The sequence below is a fragment of the Agelaius phoeniceus genome, chromosome 8 (genome assembly GCF_051311805.1).
Source record: "Agelaius phoeniceus isolate bAgePho1 chromosome 8, bAgePho1.hap1, whole genome shotgun sequence".
Lineage (NCBI taxonomy): Eukaryota > Metazoa > Chordata > Aves > Passeriformes > Icteridae > Agelaius > Agelaius phoeniceus.
In genome coordinates, this window is record NC_135272.1 from 8,591,009 (window position 1) to 8,609,441 (window position 18,433).

Sequence of the window (18,433 nt, forward strand, 5' to 3'; positions counted from 1 at the left end):
TTTTCATTGAATTTTCCCATTTCTCAGGCACATTCTGTTAACTCCAAAAAGCTACACTTCCAGAAGACTCAGCATCAGTGCCGGACATAAAGGGGAGGGAGATGTTGGATCAAGGTGTAATGCAAGAAAAAGTGAGATTAAGGAACCATAGTTTCACTTTCCAGAGAAGCTGAATGACACATTAGATGCTAGCTAAATTCTCAAAAAAACAAAAAAACCAAACCCTCAAGCCATATTTTAGAAGTGTTCTTCCACAGGCAGTATTATGGTAAGATTTTCAAAGACACTTTTGAAGTTCAAAAAACTCTGAAGGAGAGTTATTATTTTGGAGTTTTTTAAACTGCTGTGTTAGCTATGTTTTATAGCACTTCAGCTTGAAAAATGAAAGCACTGTGTTTCATTATTGTTCTCACTAGTTCTTTTTCTCATTGGGTTGTATCTAAGAGATCCATTTCACTCTTTCCTATCCTATTTCTAAATGTCATTCTGCGCAGAGCGGATGTTAGTGACATAAGTTATGAACCTCAGGAAGGTGAAAAACATGGGCATAGCCAGAAGCTACTGCAGACAATATTCTGAGAGGCAGCTGGACTCCATGCACAGGATGAACAAGAGATGACACAGTTCCTTCCTTCAGGATCCTGATACCTAATCTGGGTGACTGAAAAATGAAACTCAGAGCCCCTGAATGCACACGAACAAGCCAGAAGGAAATCACTCTCATAGTTCAGCTGCACAAAACCCAAATCATATTTGTTGTTCTTACCCTCCACCACTTCATGGATAAACAGGAAAGCAGGATTTGACACAATAAGCACAATTTATGTGTTGCTGCATGACTTTAATAGCATTAAATCAAATAAGACATTTGTAAAAGAAATATATTGAAAGAAATGGGACACTTTCTGATTCTCTAAAGAAGTATTTGAAGGCTGACTTCAAGATAGGTGCGAGACATGAAACTGGGCAGAGAGAAACACAAGAGTGAGGATCATGAGACTGGACACTCCCACAAGAACACAAGCAGCAGTAACTGCTAATGTAACACCATTAAAGTTGTGTTGTGTAACTCCACTGAAATAATCTGAGCACAGCACACAACTCCCAGTACCACTCCATCTTCCAACCACTGTCATTACAACATGTGCTACTGAACAGTAGGCACATTTAGAGAATAAAAATTACAAAAACTACTCAGAGAGGCATCCTTAGAAGCTGTTGGTTCTTTGGATTCAGCCATGAAGATCCTCACACTACAGAAGCTGTAAAGTATTAGAGGGGAAACCTACTACAGTATTTCACTGTAATTTGCCAAATGTCCCAGCATAAACTGATCAGATCTGCTCTGATACTGAACACAACCAAGATCTTGTGACATTGCTTCCCTACAAATCACTGCACAATGTATTACATAACTTAAAACTTGTGACAGAGGCTGAAGTCCTAAAAACATGTCTGCTTTAAAGAAAAATTTAGTCTTTACTGGAACAAAGCTCTCAGGGGTAAAAAAACTGAAATATACTTCCAAATATAATTAAACAAAGATTGAGGTAAGTCAAACATGAAGGGATATTAACCTAAAAAATAAATAGAGGCCATTTAGAACAGCAATACTCCTCTAGACTTGATAAAGTGAAAACTCAAAACCAGCAGGTTTCATGCTGCTGAATTTTGAAATATTTTTGAATGTGTTAGCTCACGGGCATCACCTCTTTCATAGAAATACTGACATTTCTTAACAGAACAGCTTTGCCATGATTTTTCATAACCACCTCACTGACCATGGCACAAGTCTCCATTTCCATCTGGTTGCTTAGAAAAATTCTATAAACAGTTTTTTCCTGGGTCATGCAAGATAATAGGATTCAAGTATATCTGAAGAAAAGAATCAGCAAAGTATGCTACAAAGCAGGATTAAAAGAAAAGAAAAAAAAGGGGGTTACAAGGGGAAAAGCTACTTATTAGGACTATAGCTCAAGAGAGCTGATAGGGTCTGAATGCTACTTGTGTCCAGAAGAAATTAATCAGAAAATTAATCAGATTGTTGGTGTAACACTGAAGAGAGGCAGGTCAAACAAACCCCTCAGACCTAAACCTCCACATCACATGGACAGTGCCTTGAAACTCACAGTTCACATTAAGCCCCTTCTCCAGTTACAGGGCAGCAGATTTTGCCACAGAAGCCAAGCACAGAATCTCCTATAAATGATATATAATCCTCTATAATTTCAGTGTCTTGCATTCTCACACACATAACTGGGCTCATGGAGCAATGACACCTTCATCTTTAAAGTTTTATCATGAAGGGGAGTTTAAAACATTGAATTTTAGTCACCAAAACAAATCTGAGCACACAGCACACACAATTAAGAGTGGGTCAGCTTTCAGGAGCCAAGCCTTGCTAGTGTGCTGTGTAAAACCAAGCATTGCACAGAGTACTCCAAGCAAATGAGAAGACAGACTAACCTGTGGCTTAAAAAGAAACTTTGTGGAGTCAGGTCAAAACCTCAGGCGGTAGCAAAGAAAAGACAAACAAAAAAAAGGCCAAAGATTAAGTGTGAGAGGATAAATTAGTAGTAGAGGAAAAAGGAGAAAAACATGCTAAGAGGAATTTGCATTATTGTCCAAAAATAAGGTGTGGCTGTGCTCATCTTATTTCCAAGATACACAGAAATAGTTAATAGTTATCTGCATCATTCCAGCCCAAAGCAAGCTACTAAAAAAGAAAAGCAAATCATTGCAAATGAGCATCCCACTATTTTGGGAAAATTCAGTGATCTTGATCTCCCCACGGGGTGCAATTCAACTGCTGCTAAAGTCAGTGATGCCTTCTTCCATAACTGAACATAAATTTACTTTAAAACAACAACTAATAGAATTTGATGATGGCAACAAACTGAAAAAATGTACATTTTAATCACAGATATTGCCAAAGAATACACACAATACAAATTTATTTCTTACACCTTACCATCACTGAACCAATAGTAATTTGTTATAAAATTAACTGCAGTTTAGACAATTAATTCTAATTAGTAATATTAAAGACATTCACATATTTATTTACTCATGAAGTGGAAGGGTTAGAAAAGAGTCTGTCCGTGATATATTGATCCTCCTGGTGCTATGAAGAGAATGTTAAAAAGGCTTTAAATATTTTCATTCATAAAACTCATTTTTCTATCCAAAGTAATTTCTTGACATAAACAAACCACCAAGAACAGTACCTGTACCCATAAACAGCATGTTCATTTACACCAGAGCTAATGTTTCCTTTTGGTTACCAGAAACTTATTTGCCCACCTTACAAAGAGAGGTTTACTATGAATAGAGGCACTCACATCAGATAAAAACTGCTTTCCAGTTATATAATAAAATAAACACCAATTAGTCATTTTAGTTTGAGAAACTTGTTAAACTACAAAAATGTTAATTTGATGCAAAGTCTTCTACAACATTTTAAGTTCTACTAGTTCAGACTGGTAACAGCAGGTTAGTAGCAGTTAAGTGATGAACTGCAATTACACTTTGTTGAGGTAGTGTTACAGACAAGACAGCTTAACATTAAATAGTTCAGCAGCAAGTACTTGACAAACCAATGAGTTAGAGACAAATTTTGCCCTCTGAGAAGCTAAATGAAAAAGCAACAATAAAGCTTACAGAACTTAGCTCGTACAATTTGCCTTGAAGGCGGTAGATTGGTTCCCTGAAATAGCAAATTGCAAAAATGAAGTTTTATTTCAGAAACATTCTCTCATTCTTTTCAACTCCAAACAATCAACTTACAAACATCTGTTTATTATCTCTACAATAAAAGGTTCAGCAAAGTCCTTTATACCACAAGTAACCAAGTTTCAACATTGAATTGAAAATGCCAAGCTTTTTCTTCACTTCTTTAGAGAGAAAACATTCACTCAATTAAAAAATCATTCATTTTATTTGTGTATTTTTGAAGAGCCAGATAATTGGTTGCTTTTCCTTTTATGGGACACTCCAAAGTGATGACAGTCCTTGTGTTTGACACATGTTCCGGCACAGCTAGATAAGAAGGAAATCTCTCCTCAGAGGGGAGAGGCTGCTCTTTGAAGCCATTGCAGTGTTTAGACCTTCCAGGGTTTTTTGTTTTTTTTCATTTTAATCCAAACCATATATTATATCAAAAATGCCACTCATGCTGGTCAGGCTGTGGGGAACCATCACATCCAAGAAGTTGCTGGATTATTTTAAGAAATATCCTGAAAATAACTAGCAATTTCTTGGTGAGAGGAAGAGATTGAATTTCTAGCTCCAAAAAGATGACTACAACTCTTGCCAAGAACTCTTGTCTACAATAGCAGCAGAGTAGGAGACCTTCTGAAATTTCAGGTTTATTGCTTGGATCTAAACTCAGTTGTCACATTTGAAAACTTTGATCAGGAGGTGAAACCTCCTGAGCATTGTTTGACCAAATTGCATGTGAAAACATCAGGAAGATATGCAAGACTGGTAATTAAACAAAATTTCATTGTCTTATTTTTACTACTATGTTTTATTTCATTCTCAAGTATGTACTAGTTCCATAACATTTTTTTTTTGTTTAAGACTTTGCAAAAACCTCAAAGTGAGTAGAAACTCTCCAAATTGTAACATGTTGCTTATTTTCATCTCATATCAAGAAGAGGACCGATCCTGCCAAGTACTGAGAACCCCTGAGCCACACAAAAGCAGAGAGGGAAGTCAGGCTCAGGAGCACCAAGGACCTTGCAGAATTAATCCCATGTTCTTACATGACAAAAAGAAACAAACAATTTCATTAATGAATCTCAGTGAAGACACTAATTAACCTGAGAGCATCAACCGCTAATTCTTTGTTTATTTTGAGAAAGGCCTATGGTACATAGTCAGCAACTGTGTGGTGTCAGCTGAAAGGTTTCAGAAGAGGTAAAGGCAAATCCACATTTGCTTGCTGACTTGCCCTTCACTGCAGTTCAGCTGTGAACACATCAGGAGTAGCAAAACACACAAAGCACACACAGGCAAGTACTCACCAGCGTTTGGGATTCTGAAATTCACAAGTTTGCAGTTAATGACAAAACACCGATGTGTAACATGAGGATTCAAGGCACTGAACAGCATGGGAGGGAAGACACTCACCAGCAGTGCAAGCAGCAGCAGAAATGCTAAACAGCAAATGATGATAACAATGGAAGTCAGGTGGCATTGAAAAGTTCAGCAAAACAAGGCAATGAGGACACATTTATGTATGTTTGAAGCAAACAAAGGTAAATGATACACTTAAAACAGAAAATGCAGCCAAGAAAACCAAACAGCTTGGATTAACTTGCACATGCCATTATCCATTCTCTGTTAGGTGCCTACCTGATTTCCCACTGCACTTTTGTTAACCTGACTGCTTCTTTGTTGGGCACTAAGGGAAGCAGAGGAAAAGAGTTATGCTGAGGAAACTTGAACTAAGCCAGTTCCTGAGCAATAATTTTAGCAGTAATAGTTACTTTTGACCCCAGCAGAGAAAGCTAGATGAACACAGCAAAAGAAACACAGGAAAATCATTGCATTTATGTGCATATTTCAACTGCTTTTCTACCTGATTATATTTGCCTGCTAAGGACAGAAGGGACATGCACAGCAGTCAGCTCCTACCAATCATCCCCTTTGCAACAACATCCTTCTTGCATTGGTAAAGGTTACTAAAAGCACAGAGAAATTATGGCTCATGTGGGTAACTTTGGAAACATTAGCCTCCATAAATATTCAGAAAAGACAGAAAGCAAGCCATTTCTGTTATTTAGAGCAGTACAACAAAATCCTCCCCTGCTGGAGGCTCCTTAATAGCTTTGTCTTGACAGTTTGTTTTGGATATTATTCTAATATTTATATGCACTTTGAGGGTGTAAATATAACCAATGGATGAAGCCTTCATGAAGTTGGTTCAAAGTTGAAATCTTGTAAGAATAGAGCACATTTGAAACTAAACCATATTTAAAATATTTTGCTCAATTCTTGAACTTTGGTAATCCCAGTTCCTGAAACAAAACACACTCCTGTCTCAAAACCAAACAAGTTGCCATTAATTCTAAAAGCATTCGCATTATGTGGCAGTTTGTGTTAGGCCACAAAATTAAAATATTGTTGGAAAGAAGGAGAAAAGCGTTCCAAGAGCAGGCTTTGGCTACTCAGCCACCAGCCTTTCACTGGTGACAGGAAGTTTTGTTTGGATTAGATTATACCATTTCACCAGGCACTGATTCACTGAAGCCAGAAGCATCCATATGCCAGCAGCTCCAAAGGCTGCTCTGACAGAGGAAGGCAGAGGTGTGCTTGGATCAGAGCCTGTGGCCAATGCTGCTGTTTGGTGCACAGCTGCTGCTCCAAAGAACTGATGAAACACCCAACTCAACCCTAGTCCAAATTCTGACCCTGCCCTTTGGACCACACCATCAAGCCAGCAGTCCACATGCTGTCTGGGAGATCCACAAGGGTATTTATTCCTTGTGCCTACTCACTGTGATCAGCTTGATAATCCTGATCCTTTTGACCAAACAACACTGCATGTCCCTGGTGCAACATCTAAGTTTTCTTTTTTCCTTAATTTTATCAACTTAGAAAAGTTAATTATACCATTAACATCATACTAAGAAACCCATGCCTTTTAGAAATAGCCCAGCAATTGGTCTTCTATTTAATGTTCTAAATACAAATTACCCTTCATGCAGATTGAAGCATGTAGCTGTTCTTGAGTTATACCAACTGGAAACAAACTCAAGCCCAGAATTTTGCCATTAGTTCTGCCAAACAAGAAAAACATTAATATTCTAAGATTTTGCAATTTTATAACTATGCAAATTTGTTCTAAACACTGGCCTTATTAAATCCCTCTCAAGACAATTCACATTGCACTGTACCTGCCTCAGGTCCTGCAGTGCTGCAGAGTAGTTTGTAATATTTTGTGCTCTCGTTCTTATGGTTCACAGACTTACACTGTTACTGCAGCTGCATGAGACAAGGGGCTAGAGGAAAGGAAACACCAGGGAATCTGGGGAATCTGTAGTCCAGGATGTTTGGACACTGCAGAAGTCCCTGTGCTACCCAACTTATTTCATTTTCCAGCTCTAACATAACTGCTGTAACAATAATACACTTATAGTTTCAAATTAGTATTTTTCTCCATTTGTCTCATTAGTGAATATATTTCAAATTCTTCTTTGCTATCCAAATTTTCTCTTTTAGTTGAGCAGAAGTCAACAAGGCTACTTTCCTTCCCATCTGTTCCAACCTAGCTTGCTATAACCCTTGCTTAAACTTACCAGTGAACTTAATCCAAGAGTCACTTGTTATCTGCTTATGCCCCATACACAGCACTTGGGGATTTCCAGATCTCAGCTGGCAAAAGAGGAAGCAGCTTTCCCAAGAAATTGAACTTGGGAATTGTAAAGACACAGCAGCAAGGACCATGGAGGCTGCAGGAGCAACACCCATGAGAGGAATTTTTCCAGGGGAGAAACATAATGCAATAGGTACAGATACACCTGGAACTCCAGAATCCAGTACTATAAAATATGGAAAGTTTCAACTTGACACAAGGAAAAGTCTTTTCATAGTGAGGTGAGGCAAGCATTGGAACAGGCTAACATAGAAAGGCTGGAGAATCTCCAGTTTTGGGAATCCTCCAGATCTGATTGGACAAAATCCTGAGCAGCCTGGTCTGAACTCAGCAGGACCCTCCTCTGAGCGGGAGGCGGGACTATGTGACTTCCCAAGGTCACAATACACACCATGAATATACATGGAGTGTTTTTAGCAGCCTTTTTCCTGTCAGAAAAGGATGAAGAGAAGTAAATAGCAGGCAGGTTGTTATCTTGACCTCTAGAAGGCCAGCCACCATTCCTACAACATCCTGTTATTTGTCAAGAGAACTGATAACAATATCTAGGACCCACAAACAATTCTAGAGAAAGTTGCTCAAACCAAACACATAAACGGTGCCTGCCTTTGCTTTCTCCCCTCTCAGCTCACTGAACTCCATGTTTTAAACCTTCAAGGCACACTGCCAAAGATGTGCACCTTCCTTCACAGTGCTAACTAGAATTGGCCACAGTCAAATACTACTGTGGTGCCCAAATTTGTTGCCAGCATCTCACACAGCCCAAAACCTGTTGTGATTCCTATCACTATTATAGCAAATACAGCATGAATGTGTCTGAAGGAACATTTATTCTTCAAAGAGTGAAGACATCTTCTATGTTTTTACTAGTGTCAAAATGTTGGTATGAAGTCCCTGAGGCACAAATTGCTGGAAACTGAGGGAGAACATTCTGGAAAATATTCTCACAGCCTTTTCAATTAAGTGAGGAGAACGTCAAGCCAGGCCCTGCAGGGCATTCTGCTACTATTATTCTCTGCAGCCAAACAGCAGGCACACTTAGAATTCAGTGACATCCATTATTCTGAGCAAAACTGTTTCACACAGAATCACAGCTTCCAAAGTATGCATTAATAACAATGTGGAAAGACCACCAATATCCATTTCTGTGTCCTGAAATGTGTGTGACTCCAGACTAAGACACAAGCTCCAGCTTCAGTGAAACCAGGCTTGTGAACTGGGTGAAGACTCCCCTGCAACTGGGACAGACTTCAACATTGTGGCTATTGAGAAAGAGCATGGTCCTGCATGTTTGGGACTCTGCAGCCTGGATCCTCACTGTCATACTTCAGGAATTGTGTTCTGAGCATAATAAAAAAATGCCAAGCAAATAAACAAAAAATCCTGGCAGTGTCTTTCTAACAAATTTTCCATGTACTTACTTTGCAAAGCCAATGAAGTCTTCATGGTTGGTGTTGATATAAGAAACCTGGATATCAATGAGCAGCAGCATCTATTATGGGAGGCAGGAGAGCAAAACAGGATGGGTAAGGTGGAAGAGAGAGATTGAAGAAAAGGAAGGAAGAAAAAAACCAGAACTCTTGAGTCTCTGCATTACTGAATATTGTTTTCCTAACTGTTCAAGCCAAAAGCAATATTTTCTAAATTCCACTGCTTCTGTTTCTGTGCTTATTAAATAAGTTAGACTACAGAAGTCCTATTCCTTCTTCCTACTTTTTTTCCTAACAGACCTCATTTTTCACCTTCTTGGCCCTTGTCCATTCCATTAAGATCAATCATACAGAGGCAGAGAGAATACATAGATTCCAGCTCTGCATTTTGCAAGTTAAGCAAATTCTGCCTATCTGGAGCATTCCAGCCAAGCCAGCAAGGAGCCTAAACCTTAAACCTAAAATCCATATACTTCCACTTTATGTACCACACAAAGCAGTGATAAATAATCCAGTCCTGGCCCAGAAAAGGTCCAGTCCAGCCATTCTGTGTGCACATCTGGATTGAGAGATGGGCTATCAACAAAATAACACAATGATTTGTGTATTTATCACTTGTCAGTCTTTCAGCAGCCCACAGAGAATTTGATTCGACCTTGACAATCTAACTCAGCAAAGAACTTGCTAAGATATCTGCAAAAAATTCCCTCCCACCCTCCAAGAGGATCTGGAATATGCAGGAGACTGCACTTCACCCCTGTCTTTTCAGGCTTCCATCAGAGGGAGCAAGGAAGGAACCTATTGTTACCAAATGGTGGCATTTCATCTCTTCAATCTTATTTCTACACTGCTCCTCAAATACAGCATCACTCCCAAATTCTTCACAATTCCCACAAGATATTAGATGCCTCACTTAGACTCAAATCCCCACTATGTTTTTCTCCATCTCTTATCTCTGAAGGATAACTGCTAACATCATAAATCATGATGTGAATGTGACAATAACCTATTTGGTCAATTTTTGGCATTTACAGAAAGCCCATATTTTGTTCTTTGTTCTGAGAAATAGTCAGGTATGTACATACAATGAAGAACAGGAAAATAAAACTCAATTATTTTAAACAACTTCTATTTTCTCCAAAATTTTGAGATAATAATGTTCTGACTAGAACTCCCTGCAAGTAGAAGCCCAGCTAATAATTTTTTTTGTTGAATTATTTTTATGACTACATTTTCAGCACAGATTAAAGCAGCAGGAGGTGCTGCACAGCTCCTTAACTTGCACACGGACAGGACTAGGGAGCCAGGAATCCAGAACAGCTTAGAGTTCTGCTGAGCTCTTCTTCCCCAAATATTTCTATTGTCACACTCTGCACTGTCCAGACAATAATTCCAAATCCTTTCCATTGGATTTTCTCACATGTAATCTCGGATTTGCAATTTCCTGGATTTGGAGTGTTTGGCTAAGTGATGAATGCTTTAACCAAATTTCTCTGAATTTTAATTTGGTTTTTAGCTTTTTTTGAACTTGAAGGAAAGCTTGTGACTCCCTCTTGGGTTCGAGTACAATTGTTTGTGAGCCTCACTGTAATTAAGCTGAGGGGTGGGTGCATGGGATGGGTATGTTAAAAACACCTGGAAACAAAGTAGAAATAAGCTATTCCTTTGTGCATCTGTTTAATCAATATTGATTTCCCACAAACAGCTTTAGTGGCCCAGCTAACAAGTTGGCACACTGGCACAGGAACAAGCCAACACTACTTAACCATTCTGTAACAATTCTAGTCCCTATCAAAGCTCAGTGGTAAAGAAGCAATTTTTTTTCTTCTCTAAAATGTGCAGCCTATTTGAAAAAAATTAAATCTTTCACTGTCCTACTGCACTTTGGATGTAAGAACTCTTCTTCCCCAAACTCCTATTTATTCTCACATCTCCTATTTATTCTCACCTGATCCTTGGTCTTCTCTTCTCTTTCACGAATGTAGCCAGCAACAATTCTTTCTGTTTCCTCACACAACCTTGGATATGTTGCCAACTGAAACAGAAAATTGACAGAAATTTACACCTGCAGAGTGGCTTCAGTGGAATACAAACAGGGGAGCCTCCAGCTTTCCTCTTTGGAAGAAAGCAAATATTATAAATGCTTGGGACTAGAAGTTAAGCACACTGCAAAAAAAGCAAGCCTTACTTGCTATTGTTCAGGGACTGAAGAGACCTAAACATTTGGATTGTTGCTGTTCTTTTCCTCCAGGGAATACTGAGGAAAATACACTTTGGCCATATGAAACACAGTCTATCTGGGGTGAGGTTTCTCTCTCTTCTACTGGGCCTAATTCCAGACTGGTGCTTTAAATGCTTTCCAAATTTCTTGGTTTTTAAAGGCTCCACCTTGTGGCAACATCTTTACATAACAATACTGAAAAAAGCAAGATGCAGTAAATTTGGCAAATACCACAGGGAAATTTGGTAAATTTGGCAAATACCACTGGGAAGAGCATCAGCACAGTTAATTTAAGTGACAAATCTTGCAGACTTTGACAAAAGTGAAAAAAACCTAGAAACTCTACTGAAAACATACCAGAGAATCTGTTTGTTCTTTGTCCTTCTGGTTTTAAAAAATATCTCCTTTACTTGCTCATTGATATAAAAAATTTGGGGTTTTTTCAGAAAAAATGCAAGAGGATATTTCTCAATAAGTTCATCATGGCTGTGCTCACATCCCAGAATCACTCCTGTACTTGCTATTATGGGGTACCCTGCACTGGGATGGTGGGACAGGCAGATGGACAGGTGAGACTGCAAAAGCAGCCAGTCAGCTAGAAAGTGAAAACATGGGTTTAAGGAGGAAACCGAGGGCATCTCTTGACTCAAAAACACCTCTCACCCTAAGAATAAAAACAAAGGAATCAAAAAATGAACTTTTCCATGATTACATTATTCTGAGCACTTCACAGAAGTTGTAATTAATTACCTGAAGAAGTCCTACTCTGTCCAACGAGTGACTGAATCAAAAATCTTTCATTACACCATAAAATGCAAGACAGCCTTTATATTATGTACTATACCATTGCATTTTACTTACATTACCAGATCTATGTGCAAGCTACCTTTTTAGTGCACTTCTTGACAGTGTTGATTAACTCTTGCATCACCAGATCCACACTTTTTAAGCAAGGTCCTTTCAGCTTAACAATCTGTTTTTTAACAATGGCTTCAAATGCCATATCTGGAGTGAACAAACCTGTTCTGTGGACATAAAAGAATATGTAAGACAGTAATAAAAACATCAGGCAAGGAAGATTTTTTTTTTTACTAAATTGCTCAAATCTTCACTTTCAGAGCTGAGTAATAATCCCTACACAAACAGACTTCCACAGAATTAAATTTGCTTCTTTCTCAAAGGAAGTATCATTCTGAATAAGAATATACTCAGAATATAAGAATATAAGTAGAAACATGCTTGAAAGATGGAACTCCTTCAAGAGGACTGCAAGAACTCTAAGGAGTACTGCTGTAATGCAGTAAAGCCTCAGCAGCAGTGCATCAAACCTTAGGGACCAGTGGCAGCTGCAAGCACTCCATGCACAACCCCTTGCACAGCAAATCCATAAGAATCCTATGGCTGCACTTTTCCCTCACACCAGAAAATGAGGTTTTGTTACTCAGAGTCCAACATGGAGAATTTCACAGCTGGTCACTGCAGAGTAAATGAATCTATAAACAGGTACCCCACAGACCCAGTCCTAAACAAGTGGGCCTTGCTTCTCTTTTAAACACTCTTTTCCAAGGTCTACCTTGGCAGATAAATTCTATAAAAAACCAAACTATAAAAGCACACCCAAAACTATCAGTTCACTATGATAAACCAAGACCTCTCCAGCAATCAGGCAAGGAAAATTCAAATCCTGCACCACTGCTACCAGGGTCAAGCATCTGAGAATTTACCAATCAAGTAACACAAGAAACATTTCCCAAAACTGAGGACAACAAAGCTTGTAAGCAATGCTTTGGGAAGATATTCCACCTGTACCATGTGAGCAGGCAGGAAAACATGGGAGCACTTGCCTGATTCCATGTATGTTCTTGATGGCATAACTTATCTCTCTCCTCAGCTCCTTCTCGTTGAATTCCATCTAGAGGAACAGCAGCACACAAGAGCACATTAGGGGAAGGTTTCAACAAAACAGAAAATATCCCCTCTCCCTCCATAACCACAAGACAAGCAAGTTCAGCTGTTAAAATAGTAATTTCTAATTACACCAAACAATGCATAAGTATTTGAAAATGTTTTAGAACTAAGGCAACAGGCAGCAGTAAATATTGTTGCAAATCACATACTCTTCCATTCCAGATATGTCAAGAGCTGGAATGATTTTGAAGAGTTGACAGAGTAAGCCTGAAACAGGACTTGGAAGACTCCACTTTTTTTTTAAAGCATGGTTTCTTAAAGTGGTGCAACTTCCGTGATTATGATCTGTTTATCCTCCCCTTCCCATTCTACAGTTTTCAACTAAATTTAAGAGAGTTGTTGTCCCAGTTATGAAGTTATAAAGCTTTTCTTCAAGTTTCTTGGAAGGCAGCTGGCTGGAAGAGAAGTCAGTGTTGTCACAAATGAAAGGGTCATTACCTAGGTCAAACCATCATAGAATGATTTAGGTTGGAAGGGACCTAAAGGGCTATTTTCCATAACTCTCATTTTAATAGATACCAGCTACTTGAACACAAGTCAAATTTACCAACTCTAACTGCTTGCATGCCCCATTTAACCAAAGAAAGATGCCATCTGTGATAAAACAATAGGAGAGCACAGAAAATAGTATGAAATGGGATTATAATTATATTCCAATTCTTGTATTTTAAAATTCTTAGCATGTCTCAGTGTCCAATCCTAGAAATTAAGCCAAATGTCTCAATTATAACTTCACATAATTTCTTCCACAGTTAAAAGCATATTCTTTCAATCAGATCTTTGCTTGGCTACACTACTATCAGTATGAACATAAGGAAACATAAATAAAATAAAGCACATCAGCAAGATGGATAAATACCTTCACAAGTTCAAAGGGAAAACGTTCATGGAAAATACGATTGATTTTGGCACCTCCTGAAAGTTCCAGCGTATCAACTTGATCTCCTGATCCTTCAATTCTTTTTTCAAAGTCCACTGAAAACTGCTGTACCATCCTAAATGGCAAAGGAGGGGAGGAAAGGAAAAAAGAACAAAAAAAACCTGGAACAATTTAAGCATATTAACTACCAACTCTTATTTCAGTACTATGCAACTAGTGCTGCCTATTCAAACATATTTAGCAATTGCCAAAAGTATCTGCACAGCTGATTGAGCCAAGGTGCCAATCCATAGAATCCCTACCTACCCACATCCCCCTGCATCCCTGCTGTCTTGCAGTACAGTCTAATAGCACGATGTGAATCCAGTGCTGCAAAATTCAGAAGAGATTGGAAAGGAACTTCTTTTCCCCATGCCAAAAGGCAAGCCCAAGAACCAGTACTACCATGGTGATGTGTCAGTACAACAAGCTCCAGCTTACTTGGCTCTGCTTTGACTTCTGCAGCAGCAGCATTCAGAAAATCCCACAGAGTTTTTCAGAGCTCTCCCAGTCATGGAAAAGTCAAAGGTGATGTCCCTCTGTTTTTGCAACCAAAACATCTGCAGTAAAGTACCAAGGAACTGTCTACTCTTTTGGACACAATTGTTACAATCAAGACAGGGCTGGGATTCCACCTGCACTTGATTCCAAGTCAGATGAACAGTGATCTCTGTTCCATGGCTAGTATCAAAGTCTCTTCAGACAGATTTATTTTGTGGATGAGACCCAAACCAGACAGTGACTTCAGCAGTGAAAAATCAGTTCAGAACTGATGATGATAATCCCCAAGAATTTGCCTTGCTGTTTTCTGAGAGCACAACAAACTTTTACTGACAACTCCTGCAGCAAAGATCTCTGGGTATTGGGTGCCTAAAATATGAAGGACGACCATCTTTGATTAATTTTGATTTTGCCATCTATAGGTTCTTTTGGACAGCTAAGTTTTTATACTAGAAAAAGAAGCATTCTTTCTTCTTCTTCCAGCCTCCTCATCTTACAGACTTCCAACACAATGTCTCTGCCCTGCCTGAGGTCATCTTTTTGGCAGACAGAAGAATATGTCTACACAATCAGAAGCAGTTTTTTACCTTTGATCATCTCTGCTGCCCATCTTCATGCTTTTTTCTTGTTCTGCTTTCTCCCTTTTCTAGGATTACTAAAATCAATTTAGGGAAAATTCTGTTGAAATTGTAAAATAAATATCGTGTTCTGGAGCATCAAACACAGAAACCTTTGGAGCTTGTGTAAAGAATCCTTAATAATATCCTAATGTTTAAATTTAAACCAATCAGAAAGAAGGGGCAAAAAGGCAAAACAAACCCATCTGAAGTGAAAAAGCAGACAAAGACACTCACTGCAACAGGGCTTTTGTTTTTCTGGTGGGATCTTCTGGTCTGAAGTTTTTGTACACCTCTACTTCATGTTCTATAGAAAGCAGCTGGCTCTGGAGTTTGCTTCTGAAGGCTGGCAGGGTATCCCGGATGTGATTGGTAAGTTGCTAAAAAGCAAATAAAAGTCTTTTTATACTGTCAAAAAGATGAAAGCAGGAGCACAATCATTTCCTTCTGACTGCCAACCATATCAGCCACGACCTGTGCTAGTTTACCAGTGCTGTTCCTTTTGATCTCTGATGCAATGGAGACTTTTAAAGAACAATTCAATATTCCTAGTGCACACAAAATTCCTTCATCCTTTCACTCACTGAGCCCTGTTACTACACACCTGTTTAGTTACACCTGAAAAAGTTACACATATTACATGGGTAATTTAAAATTGCCTCTCATCTCTCTGTGCTGATGCCACACTCCCATTTTGCTGATTTTCTTAAGGGTGTTTCACAATTCCCTACGTATTTGTTCAGCACAACAACTGCTTTATGCTACAGCCACAAGGAAAAGTGGGAAAGAAAGATATTCTGAGCACTCACAGCATGTTTTTACATATATACATATATATATATATATACATGTATATATATTAGGACAGTACTGTCTCTGACTTACCTGTGCCATAAATGTCTCAGGTATTGTACACATTCCTTAATTAAAAGCAAACTGGACTTCTTCCACTATGCCCCAAACCCCCTCCCAACCCCAGCCAGACAAGCTATACATTTAAACTGTCATACACCAAAAGATATGAACTTAAGTTTCAAGTTGCTCAGCAGACTGACAAGCACAAAATCAAAAGCTGGAGTTTCCCTGGAGCACCACCTTGTGGATACAAAGAAATTGAAATATTACCTGAAACACAAAAGTTCCCCAATAACTTGAGGACAGAACTTATGTAGATCTTCCCATATATAACATTCTACACACAGTAAAAGCAACAGAAGAGCAACAGCTCCTGCTGAATAGGTTAATATTGAAAACAGCTCTCAAAAACGTTAATAGCATATAAAGAGTCAGGACAGACAAGACAGTCAAAATGTATGTGCAGCTTGTGTTTCAGTCTCAAAACTAAGACATATGGATTAAACTTTCAAGATGTAAAACAAGGCAAAACATTCTAAACACAGAAAGAAATTCAGGGTACAAGGAATTTCTTGCATCAAGATGAAGGCTTTGGCTCTGAAGCACAAATAAATGGCATTAGTAGTCTTTTTGAGCAAGCCCAGAGCATTTCATAGCCTGGCTTTGCAGTTACAGCTGCAAAGTCACTGTAGCAAAAATTAAGCAGAGCAGTCATTTAGTTTTCTACTTTAACCAGGAACATTCCAGCTGTTTCCAGCTGCTGTCCTAAATGGACAAAGCTGGGCTGACCTGGCCTTTGCCTGTTCCAGAGGAAAAGCTGCAATTTGACAGTGAGCTGCAAAAAACAGTATCAAGTTTGACTTGTAGGAATACCAAAAACACTGGGCAACTGACAAGTTAAATGCAACAATTGAGGAACAGGATGGTATACTTCCAGGGAGGGAAAGAAATCCTGGTTTTGATGTTCATATTCAGTATTCTAAAGAACAGGGAAGTGCAGAACTACCAGTAAAAATCAGAAACTACAACTCACAGCAAGCTTTTGTATCTACATGCAATATATAGTTTTATTTTTACCTTGTGCAAATAAAAACCATTGAAAGCAGGAAAGGATAAGTGAGGTTTAGAGACCAATTTCATTTTAAAACAGTTTTTATATTCCCCTATCATGACAAAGCTGCCTTTCACCACAAAGGTTTCAGGTCTTACCTGGTTTAGAACTTTCTGGAGATAGGGTGTTCCCATTCGATCTGCCATGTGCCTGTAGGATGGGTGGGAAAGAAAGAATTTCCTTTCTGCTAGAAGAGCTGCTTTTATGTCCTTCTTCCCATCAATGTCCTTCTGGCTTCTGTTTACAACACCAATATAACCTAAAACAAGACAAAACCAATGGGTAAATCAATGCAGCTATTGCCTGAACTACTGAATTCATCTTAAATAGAACCAGACTGTCTCAGCTCAAACAAAACTTTCCAGTTCAGGCATTTCAGATCATGTCTGCAAGTAGAATAGTAACCTTAACACTGCCTAAATTGTTCATTCTGTTTACATATAGCAGATAGACTTGCTTTTAAATCACCAATTCAAATAAAGAAATATCTGAAACTCTGGTGAAGCCCAAACAAACCACTTCAAAAATAAGCAAACAAAAATCCAAAATAAAATTGAAATACACACAGAGATCTATGCAGATAAATGATATGACATTAACAAAACACAAAAAAAATTTCTTCTCATTTGCTGGACCAACTTGCTCCATGGGAGGAGACAGTAAATTATCAATAAATTATAACCATAATCAAAATTCTCAATATAATTAACAGAATGGGCAAATGTGACAGTAGCTGCCAGAACATGGAAAATTTCTGGCAAGGATCAAAACTGATTTAGAGTGAGATTACCAAGCTCTGGTGCTTGCTTCTGTCATATACAAAGAAAAAAAAACATTTTTATGTTACAAGGAACCTGGCAGAAAATATTGGCTAATGAGATGTGCTGGTATTATACTGCATATTCCAGAGGAAGCAAGGATTTTCCAGGTCCACAAAGGATATTTTTAGCACAGCTACCTTTATGTTTGCTGACTGGATAACTGCAAAAGCAAGGAACACATCAAGTCCAGCATAACCTTTGATTCATCTCCAGGACTCCCAAACACCATCCTCATCCAAACCACTTGCTGGACTGCAAAGAATAAAGGCAACTGAACATTCTCACCTCTACGAAGAGGGAGGAGTTTGTTTTCTAGAACTTCTCTTGCATCTGTTCCTTCATCCATCAGATCCAGTTTTGTGATCACACCGATGGTTCTAAGGCCTGACCAGAGTGGAAGCAGGAGGAAAAAGTTATAAAAGAATCATTTAGAGTCAGAAGAACAATTATACAATTATGTAACAACATATCTGTGCCCTTCTCAAAGCTATCACACAATAGCAGCTCCAACTCAAGTCATGATATGTCTGGAAAAGCAGGGAACATAATTGCCAGTGCTGAAATGTGTACCTCAAAACTCCTTAAGAAGGCTCAGCATCCCTACAATAT

General features: G+C 38.6%; 1 protein-coding gene across 7 annotated transcripts in view; it reads right to left on the bottom strand.

Annotated features, from left to right (window-relative positions):
- DNM3 (dynamin 3) overlaps positions 1 to 18,433 on the bottom strand; it is a 170,811-nt gene that overhangs the window by 124,644 nt on the left and 27,734 nt on the right. For 4 of the 7 annotated variants that reach the window (XM_077181929.1, XM_054638438.2, XM_077181928.1 and 1 more), the window contains exons 5-14: positions 18,110 to 18,208; positions 17,102 to 17,262; positions 15,275 to 15,417; positions 13,860 to 13,995; positions 12,877 to 12,944; positions 11,919 to 12,057; positions 10,760 to 10,846; positions 8,803 to 8,873; positions 5,359 to 5,407; positions 3,677 to 3,706 (exon numbers count right to left, since the gene is read on the bottom strand). In XM_077181929.1, coding sequence (XP_077038044.1) covers positions 3,677 to 3,706; positions 5,359 to 5,407; positions 8,803 to 8,873; positions 10,760 to 10,846; positions 11,919 to 12,057; positions 12,877 to 12,944; positions 13,860 to 13,995; positions 15,275 to 15,417; positions 17,102 to 17,262; positions 18,110 to 18,208 — 983 coding nt within the window. Of the gene's footprint in view, positions 1 to 2,466; positions 2,485 to 3,676; positions 3,707 to 5,358; positions 5,408 to 8,802; positions 8,874 to 10,759; positions 10,847 to 11,918; positions 12,058 to 12,876; positions 12,945 to 13,859; positions 13,996 to 15,274; positions 15,418 to 17,101; positions 17,263 to 18,109; positions 18,209 to 18,433 lie in introns of all 7 variants that reach the window. The other 3 variants (XM_054638439.2, XM_077181931.1, XM_077181930.1) reach the window with 2 other exon arrangements.